We start from the raw sequence: 11057 nt of genomic DNA, 5'->3' as shown, positions 1-11057 counted from the left end.
ACAGTATCTCACTAAATTACATCTTTTATTACTTTTTGCACTTTTAGGAGTATTTACAAAGTTTCAAATGAACATTTAAGAACTCAACCAATACTGTACCAAACTAGTGTAGCAAAGAAGAGCTTATCCAGACTAAAACACAGTAGTGATTAATTTTAAAACAACACACTATTTTTAATGAACAGAATTATTTGAGACAGTATTAATTGCACTGCAATATTTTATCCATATTTCTTACTTGATCTGTAGCAAACACAATGTTCACAACAGCAATACTGGCAGAGTAAATATATTTACCCTGAATTCTCAATAATGCTTTCACAGAATAGCCTTCACTTTGCTTAACAGGACTGGGTTTTGTATTATGTTTGCTCAAATTGAGCTGATCCCATCCCTTTTTGGGAGATAAAACACACTGGTTAACATTTAAATAATCAGTCCTTGAGTAGTATAAATTTACTGTGAATAGCAGTAATTTTTATACCATTCTCAAGTATAAGGAATGATTAGAGAATGTTTCCCTCAGAACTGCAAAAGCACCACAGCCGTCCTCTCCACAGCTCCTAAATGTCTTCCATCCTTCAGCACCATACCAAAATTATTCTTCACATGACATATTAGTGGCATTTTTTCTTAGTGTGCAATTAGAATAAGCATTAAGAAAAAAAAAAAAAAGAACATGTATGTACTGCAGGTATTTTCCCCCCACTTATAAGAGGTGGTAGTGTTTGAAAGTACCAAGAAATATAAAATATTTATTAACCAAGCCAGAAAACTATTCTACTTCACTGGTTTTCAGATTTTTATTGCTAGAATATACACTTCAGTGATGCTGTTCACAAAAGCTGCTTGGAACATTTTCACAGGCATGTTTGTGTTTGACATTTATGCCAAAAGAATGCACAACCCAGGGGCAGATTCTCACAGTTAGCAAACTATAACCCATGTAAAGTAGACGGTTCTCTCTGATTCACTCACAGGGCAGAAGGGCAGCCAGAGCTACAGAACATAAGGCAAAAAACAACTACAACAACAAAAAACAACACCAAGTCACTGAGTATAGGTAATCATTAGAAGAAAATGCAGGCTTTTCATAGCAACCTTTCCCACTGCCTAGACAACATGAGGTATGTTCTCTTAATGTAGGGGCACACTGCTAACCTAACTATACAAGGACAGAGATTGATCTTGGTTCCAGACACATTCAGATCTTTCTACCAAGAATTATACCACCTTCATCATAATACGGACCTACCTGTCAAAAATCTTTGACCATACAAAATCTTTTGGAGTTTTTTTCTCCTCCACCACCTCCTGCCATTTGGAAATGTGTACTTGTTGCTTTGTGATCCACCTATACACTTTATATGTAAGCCCCTGCATTAAGAGAATTCAGTGTTTCCTACAAAAAAGGCATTCCAGAACAACAGTGTGAATATTCATAATCTAGATAGACTCTTCATGGTAGTATCAAAAATTCACGTGAATTTCAGGGAATACATACAGATGGTTAGACTTTTCAGGATCCAAAAAGTTTGTTTAATTTTTAGCATCTGTTTTCAGTGAGACTTACTGAGAAATACTATGGACTTTGGAAAATAAAACTATATGTAACTGCCTACAGGGACACTATAGAAGATCTCACTTCAGCAGCAGTATTATTTCAGTAGTTCCCATTCTTTTTCAGGTCTGGGGATATTTTTGACTAAACAAGCAATAACTCAAGCCCTTCTAGAACAATTCTTATGTTACACGAACCTTCTGATTGTAGGTCTACCGCAGGTCATACAAGTCTACTGGTCATGAATTATAAACAAAACACTAAATAGTTCTGTTAGACACCTTTCTGTTCGCTATGATTCTAGGCAGAAATATGACTGTCATATTTGTGAACCACCAACACAGAAAGAGAATTATGTTTGTGAAGTCTACTCAAGGTATCAATCTGCGTCCAAGCAGTGAATTCACCAATTTGTAATCCTACATTTTGCTGGGAAAAGCGAAAGCTGGCATTTAAACTGTTTATCTGAGTTTAGAGTACAGTCACAACAAATTAGCACTTTGCAGTTCTAAGGCATGCAAGTAAAGTTTAAAAAGAGAGAATCTGAAGACACAGCAAACATGATACAGATTTGTGAACCCTTACCTAGTGCCACTGCAGTTAGCTAAAGTTGTGCTGTCTAGTCTCCAGCTGCCTTACTCTTTTGAAAACACTAGCTTCCTGTATGAGTTGAATCCTATTTGTCAACCTCTCACAAGTGTAGTTTTTTCAGAAAACTTGAAATGTTGTGTGGTACCTATGTTTATTTAGCTAAATATATATTTTTTGTGAGGTTGTGTTTTAATCATTCAAAAAACTGAACTCAAGCTTACTTAAATTACCTGACATACATGTTCAAAATAAGATAGTTGATTTAAGGAGAAACAGTGAAATGAGAAAAAGAACTTCTAAGATAAAGCATATGTCAGAAATTTAGGAGAAAATACCATTTAGGAGAAATTTAGGAGAAAATAACATAACCATTCCAGCAGTTCTTGTGAGCAGAATGCACTGACAGAAACTCTTACTAAGAAACTTGCAGAGCTGCCAAGCATCAGGTTTCTCACCTTTAGAAGGTCCTAATGCTCTCTAGTTATCTAAATTAAAAAGAAAAAAATAGTATGCAAGCAGCAACTCAAAGAGTTTTGTAGAAACAAGTATTTCCAATGTCAACGAAAATGACTAAGAGTACTAATTAAGTTAATTGGTGGCAGAAGGAGTTGAAGTTGTTTCATGATATAATTCATGGCTTACAGAAAATATCTTAAAATTGTAAAAATTCAGCAACTGAGTTTGTAGAAACAAGTGGCAACTGGGCATTTAAATGTGGTTTATAAATACATTTTTCAAGAAGAAGCAAACAGCCAACCCCCCCTTCCCCCCCCCCCCTTTTTTTTTTGGCACTGTGGCTGTTCAGTAGTTGTCTAAGAGCCTTTTTCCATACGCACTATTATTTTTATGTCCTTTGTGAAGGACATGACATGAAAGTTTTTCACATCACAAAGAAGATATCACTCAATTTGTCAGATTAACCAATTGCTGATCTAAATAAAAGTTCCACTTCTCTGCATTAAATCACAGCATAATGATCTAGCTGAAGTGTAAGATTTTCTTTTCACTTGATGAAGAACAGACAATATGGAACATACTGTTGTTACTCTAGAGATACTTTTTTTTTTTTCCTCTAGAATTTAACTCATTTGCAACTTCTCTCATAATTTCTGCTTATCCTCCTTTTATTTTTTCATCTTTCCCACAAAAAAAAATAAGATTCAGAATTCAGGAATTGAATTTAGTCACAACCAAAACAGCCATAAATCTCCAGAAATCCGTTATCAAAGCATTTTAAAAATTGCACTAGTCCCTTTGCTCATTAGCATCTTTCATAAATAAACTCACAGGTAAGCCCTGGAATTACAAACCCATATATACTTCTATGTAACCTTTAGTAGAATTTGCAGCTCTGCAGTCACTGACTACATAAATGTGCCAACAATTAGGGACAAAAGACACATGAAGAAGATAGCAAGGTAGTAAGCTGCTACTACAGAAGAATTTCTATCTACAGACGAATATTCATTTCCATGTTCTTTCTGCCACAAGTGAACTAACTGCACTGAAACTAAGAAGCTGTTAGTTATTTCCTTCTGTGAACCACAAGAAAATAAGCAACAATGACCGGAAAGGCAATCTTTGCTGTGTATATAAGAGTTTAAGCTGTCTAAATAGCAACCAGGTTTCCTGTTCAGCTACTGTGGGGGCAGTGTGGAAGGAGGAAAGGAAATGGAGGGGAGAAGGTGAAAGAGTTTGTGAAACAAAAAAAGGAAAATACAAGCTGGACAGTGGTATATTAGGCTAGGAATTATTATTACCTTTTTAAGAATTTGTTTGGAAAGTTGCTGTCTACTGCTGTCTGTCTTCTCCATCCCTCCCCCAAATCTACCCTGGAGCATAACATTTAAGTTTGTGTAAAAGCTGTTGGATATAAACATACATGCATGTGAAGAGTATTACAACTATTCTAGCCTTAACTAAAACTTATGTAATTACAAATGTTCACCTTGAAGAATTCAAAGTACTTTTCACTCTCTCTGAAAGGGATGTTTAATGTTTTGTTGCAGATAAGTAAGATACAATAAAAGAACAATACTTCTGCTTGCACTTACTGAAATGACGTTACTTGCTCTAACTTATATGTTCCAAAGCGGTGGTCCAGAATAACTGAAAACCTCATTTTCCCTTCAGTATTTTTTGAAACTGCTATCTGCAACAATGAGTCATCAGCTACTGCAGCACAACATCCTGCTCTTTCCAAGCATCTGCAGCCCTTTAAAAGGGACGTATGGTCTTTTACTGAAATACATAATTCCCTGCATTGCCTCACTGAAAATAATAAAAAAACAAACCACACATTTTTTATCTTGCTTAATGAAACTACATGTGACAGTAGAAACACAGACTTTTAAGTGAATCTTAAAAATGTTAATGTTAAAACTCTTAACTAGTTTCTTTAATTTTAACTGACTTGGCTCAATAGATAAGCAACTTCAAACTCGAAAGAGTATAGAAATATTACTATTTCCAGTATCTTTTCTGCAATATTTTAAGGTTTAAAAGACCATGTCAAAAGTATTAAACTTGTGAAATGCTTTCTGTTTCTTCTCTCTTAGCTTGTCAAAGCTGCAGCAATGTTCAATTTCATGTAACTAAATCCACTGAGGCACCATTTGATACTTGGTTTAAGCCCAAATTCTATTTTTTTCTCACTACCACAGCTGCATATGTTTCACTTTAATAAAACTCATACTCATTCTTTTAATAAGCTTCAGCAATTCAGCTTACGAAGCCAACGTATTACAAACAACACTAGTCAGATGAAAAGATTTTTCAATCATTTGAAATAACTTTTCAGATTCCTACTTTTCTCTGGACATAGGCTAATCTACAAAAGTTACTGTTTTCTTTTTTCACTTTATGTTAGTGATATTTAGGCAAGGATTCATTTTTCTGGCCTATAAAGAAAAACAGTAAGTGGCAAAAAGAAAAAAAAAAATCATTTCTCTCACCTGCTTAGGCGTCACTCCAGGCATGCGAATGTCCAATGCAAAATCTGACAGTCCAAGTGAAATCACTGGCCTGTCACTTCCAAGGCATTCACTGGAAAGAGATCTAGTAGCATCTTTATACCTTAAAAAGAAGGAGGACACATTTCAAAAATACTGATTTTTATTCTACCTTTCCAGAAGAATAGGTCTTCAGAACTAGAAAAGAAGTTTGACAATATTGGAGTAAAACTGCTAATTTCACTTCTTTATGTGCTCTGGAAAACATTTTAGTGAACAATCAGATGAACTAGTCTGGAAAACATTAGCTGAAAATGTAACCTGTCATTTCATCTAGGTAATTGTCTGAGGTAGATGAATGTACAGACAGAATTATTTCACTAGAATATGTCAAGTAGTGTTAATCACTTAAGACAGAGGTATTTTTGGTTGGTTTGGTTTTAAAGACTAGGTATCTGTTGTATAATTCAATACAAATTAAATCTAAATAATGTGTAAAGGGGAAATTTTAATTCTAACAGCATGACATATATGGCAATCCCCATTACAAGCAGAAAAGCAAAACAGCAGGTTTTGCCAATTCACATGAATATCAATATCTATACTGACTGCAATGTATAAACAAATTTAAAAAAACAATACAGTAAAATACTTTTAGGAGAGCAAAAAGGTTATTTCTCTTGTGCATCCTACATTCAAGTTTGCCTATGCAATTTTACATTCAACCTCTTCCTTTAAAGTTTCCCAGATTTCCCAAAGTAAATTCGTTAACACTTTAAAAACATCATTTTATACTGCTAGCTAGCTAGGGTAGGTGAAATGTATTTACTCACTATGTGAAGCCTCAAATATACCTGTAGCATTACGTAGAACATTATTAATTTTGAATAATAATTAATTATAACATTATTAACAATATTATTGTTTTTATCATCCTGATGACAATCATCGTAAACTACCCATTTCAGAGCTACCTCTGGAAAAAAACAGAATTTCTGTCATGAATATGACAAGAGTGCCATTTAATTTTTTGCAAATAAAACTCAGAACAGATGAGCAAAACCAAACAAATAACATATACATTTTTGCCTAGGACATGCTTTTTCATACTTTCGTTATATAATAAGTGACCACAGCCCTAAGAAGCATGCATTCAACACACAGGGTCTTCCTGCATAACCCACCTCTTGAAAACAGAAAGTGGGCTTCTGAAAGCCAAGCAGTTGTTTTGAAAAACAAGAAACAGTATTAGCAGGTTGTTAACGAGGCCAGCCATGTCCACCCTGCTGTTCCTGGCCCGATTAAGGGAGCAGAAAAAGGGCAGTGCAGCTCGATCAGCTGTGATCCTGACAATTAGACAGCAGCAGCAGCATCAATTCACTACTTCATTATTATGTGCTCTGCAGGCATCCTCCAGCTTCTGACAGACCATCTGTCTTGGAAGGTGATGAACTGTAAATCAGGAAAGTGGATGACGCTATGTTGTCTTTATTATTAGCTGTAAAAATCTGTTGAAGGGTCTTCCCTTTGGAGATCGATGACACCGTGTCTTCGTCCACTTATGGAGATGAAACGAAGTAGCACTCCTGATGCTTTCTCCCCAGGTTGTGCAGTTAAATCTGCATGTTCCTTATCAGTCCACGGTGCCAGAGACTCCCAGTGGCATCACAGAAACCAGCGTCAGTCATCTTTCAGAACCTGTAAAAATAGAAGCAGATAAAGGATGACTAACACATGACAGCATTAGTCCTTAGCAAATCCCCATTGAGGATTTTTGACACATTACGAAGTACTTTCACAAGACAGCCCAACCCAGCGAAGAATGTTCCACATCTGTTGATTCCTCCTTTTCCTCCCCCCTCCTCCATACAGAATCCAAAACTGATACATTCAATACTGATGCACAGAACTCACTCTGGAACACACTTCACATGGTAGGACCTCCCCTCCCCCCCCCCAAGACATTAAAAAGGAAAAGGCAAAATTTGGAGCATTTTGTGTATGTTCTATAAGCAGCTAATAAAGCCAAACACAGATACAGCAAGAATCAAGGTCTGCAAATGTTACTATCACTAAATGATTCTGCATTTATAGCAGGTTGGGATAACGTTTTATTTTTAATACAACCTGTAATATACCATTATGTCATTAATGTATCTGATTCTTGTGTACTGTAGTTATTATTGTTATCCATTTCAGATAATTGATACTAACAAATTATTTTCAGAAATACTGAAACAAGAACTATTGAGATCAGAGTACTTTACATTACTTGAATACTATTTCTGTATTTTCTTCTTATGGTTATTTCAGCTTAAGCCATTACCTCATTGCTTTAATTAACTTCAACTTTAACTGCTTTTATCTCCCTATTTTAGTTGATTACACACTCAATTTCAAAAATTTAAAAGGTTTTTATAAGTACGTTAGAAAGTAATAGTGTGTGTTACTGAGAATATATACAAATGATTGAGGGATATTTTTGAGCATTACAACTCCAGCAGAAGAAAAATTTCAAGTCATAAATAAAACTGAACTTTAAAACGTATTATTTATTAATTCTTTAAAAATAAATATTAAACACAAAACCAGCATAAATAAAAAGAAAACTACCTTCCAGACCCTGAAAAACATGCTCAAAATATTTTTATAAGGATGAAGAAGCAAAAAACTGCTCTGAAACGAATTCCTGTTTCAAGAAAAATGACTTCCATCTCAGGGCATACTCAGTGAAAAGGCTTCTAAAAGTGTGTATGGATAGACTAAAATCCATGCTGGCAACTTGCCTGAAGGTTAGCAGCTACACTGCTTTTGCACTGGACAATTTTAAGAGATAACAATTTAAAAACTTTATTAAATCAACCATTATTAAACTTGAATCTATTCTTCACTGAAGGATGACACAAAAGATTACATCACAACTAAAAATAGACTTCATCTTAGATTTTAGCTTGCCAAAAACATGCCAAACCTGTCTAAAATTCATGCAAGCAATGAAACAGGACTAATGCTTTTTGTTTATGTAAATGCTCATGTCTTCCTTTCTGTGATCTTCATCTTGACTAGTGAACTATGGAAAACTATGGAAAACTGCAGAACATGTCAAGGATTGCACTATTATGAAAACTGAACATTATTTTTTTAAAAAAGAGTGAGATATGCTTCACAAAAAGTAGACAATTATAAAGACGGAGGACTTAGTTACTTTTACTCTTGAAAGCCTAACTATACAACAGTAACTGAGCAGCATCTTTGCAAGTCACTTGACTGAAGTTCTAGTATAGCTTCAGCACATATGCAAGAAAGGAAAACTGGTCATCACGGACAGAAAAAAAACAAACACACACTTACGACCTTTTCATATAACTGCACACACACAAAATTATTTCTTATCAAAACTGAAAATTACATTACACTCATACACCTAACCATGAGGCTCAAATCTAAAACAGAACAAGAAATGGGGGCACTTTGCAGAATACTGATTGAACTTGAGGCATTTTTTCTCATAGGTTAAAAAAATGAATATCGATGTATTACACGCCAATATTCTTTGACTGTTTTGTTCCTATGTGGCAGTTTTATTTCATGTAGATTTTCATCAATATACTCAATAATTGTTTTCTTCTGGATTAATTGTGAGCATAAAATGGTTAAAAAATATTAATGTTTCCCTAAGTATATCTACCCAGCTTTTCAGTTATTTAACTTATTGTTTGATTAAAAAATTTGTGAAGTTGAGTGGCTGAATAAACCTGAAGGTTTAAAAGTCTACTTAACACATTTGCTAAAGACTAACAAAGTAGATGGTGCCGGTGCCTTTTTTTTTTTTTTTTTTTTTTTAAATCATATTATTCAAGAAATTATGTCTTCATTCTCAGAACTTACTGTAAATTCATTTGACAAGCAAGAGCTGTGAAGAAAACAGGCAGAGGAATACACTGGATTTTAACATAAAGTTACAATGTTCTGACTTAATTTTCTGGAATGTGAAAAGATACTTTCCAGTGACTAGAAATAAAAAAACAAACAAACATTTTTTCAGCTTTAGTAAGTCAGAGATTGTTTATATCAAGTCTGTTACAAACATCTACCTGGTATGTGAATTAATAAAAGGAAGCTGCTGTGAAACCTGATCATTTACACTCCTCCCTCATCTCAAATATGAGTTTCTTTACAGAAGCTTTCAATTCTCCCCGCAGAGTTAAACACGGTAATAGCAAAAATGACCAGAATACATCTTAATATTGCAGTGAACTGCATGATGACTCATACATAGCTTTTAGAACACTGATCACTGACAAAAAAAAAAAAAAAAAAGAAAGAAAAAGGAATAATACTCTGGAATTATCTAACAAAGCAAAGAAATCTCTAGTGAGATGAATAAATGTATACTTAACATCTATAAATTCTTGTTAAAAATTTGGGCCAACTTCTTCTACAAGCTTTATCACCTACAGTTTCATCAGCTACATGGATATGACATGGATAAAAATTTAATGCATCTGGTACTTAATATTAGGCTCTCACACAACTTAATTTTACATCTGGGGACAAGATGAAGAAAAAAAAAAGGAAACTCTAACCTGAAAAGATCTCAATCTAATTTTAGATATGATCCAATAAGCAAGAATGCCAAATAACAGGGGAAAAATTTAGGATGAGAGATTCAATAATAAGATTACATGGTTACTTAGGTTCATTACGTGGACATCCTGATGCCACAGTTCTGCTTTCAATTTGGAGTAAGAGAACCCAAGGGAACGGGAAAAAAAGTGAAGTAAAAAAATATGTAATTGATAACAAAGACTGGAGTAAAAGGAGAGAAAGGGAGGTGAAAATTAGCTCAAGCAGAGTAAGCATGATATTCTAACCCTCACGCCCCTGTCAGACACTGTAGAGGACAGATACAAAAAAAAAAAAGGAATGTAAAAAAAAAAAAAAAAAAGTAGCCAACAGCAACTAGCAGGAAAACATCTTACTGAACAAGCTGAGAAAAATCAGAAAAAGAAGTGGCCAAGAAGCTGGAATTCAAAATACAACTGAGAATAGCATGCAGTATAAAAGTGTTTTTTTTTTTTTTTTTTTTTTTTTTCAGTAAGACTGCATAAAAACTAAACAGTAAAGCTTTTAAACGAGTACTAATTAAATGACCAATTTCCAAAAGGAACTACTGATAGAGAAAGCTCTGCATTAATCACAGTTTCACAAAGTATGCTGTAATAATTTTTTGTTCTCAGTTTCATCATTAGAACATTTAACACACAGTAGAAAGTGAACATGCCACAAGCAAAAGCTTCATCTTCAACCACCACTACCTGCAAAGGAAAAAAAAAAAAAAGTGGTCAACACTAAAAAAGTCTTGATCCAAAGGTTCATAAAGGGCATTAATTTCTCAGAGATGAATCTTGTTTCATGTTCCTCATTCACTGAGAACATGGAACTGAGAATGGACAGCATGATTTCTGTCTTCAGCTATAGCACGGAGTCAGTATTTTATCTTTGACTAAGTGTCAAGCTTAAACAACTCAGCTTCGCCATCTTTAGATCACGAATAAGTATATTTTGCAACCTCTGTTGTCAAAAGTGAGGTTAAAATTAATGTTTGCAAAATAATTTTTGAACACCTGTATGAGAATGCAGACTATTTTATGAGGAGCATCCATTTGCTGACTTCCTCATAAAAGAGGATTTTATTTCTTTATTAATTTTTTCAACTTTTAGCATGTGTTCTTTTAGAACTGGGATAACTAATGACAGTAGTCAATTTTGATTCTCCAAAACTCAAGAATGTGCCACTGAGACATTTATATACTGCCTACTTTTGTCAAGAGGACATCCTAGCTCTTCATGAAATAATTACAGAGAACACCGAGAAGGTATCCGATAGTTGGATGTACAGGCATGCTGCTGTACCTCAGGTATACAAACAAGAGCACTAGTTCAACAAGCTG

At 34.3% G+C, this 11057-nt stretch overlaps 1 protein-coding gene across 5 annotated transcripts in view; it reads right to left on the bottom strand.

Moving 5' to 3' along the window:
• PAM (peptidylglycine alpha-amidating monooxygenase) overlaps positions 1 to 11057 on the bottom strand; it is a 119739-nt gene that overhangs the window by 84897 nt on the left and 23785 nt on the right. For all 5 annotated transcript variants that reach the window (XM_035310397.1, XM_035310398.1, XM_035310396.1 and 2 more), the window contains exons 2-3: positions 6288 to 6801; positions 5107 to 5227 (exon numbers count right to left, since the gene is read on the bottom strand). In XM_035310397.1, coding sequence (XP_035166288.1) covers positions 5107 to 5227; positions 6288 to 6379 — 213 coding nt within the window. In that variant the 5' untranslated portion in view covers positions 6380 to 6801. The remainder of the gene's footprint in view (positions 1 to 5106; positions 5228 to 6287; positions 6802 to 11057) is intronic.

The sequence above is a fragment of the Oxyura jamaicensis genome, chromosome Z, assembly GCF_011077185.1.
Source record: "Oxyura jamaicensis isolate SHBP4307 breed ruddy duck chromosome Z, BPBGC_Ojam_1.0, whole genome shotgun sequence".
NCBI lineage: Eukaryota > Metazoa > Chordata > Aves > Anseriformes > Anatidae > Oxyura > Oxyura jamaicensis.
Note: the sequence above shows the minus strand (reverse complement) of the source record. Positions and strands in the feature narration are given on the sequence as shown.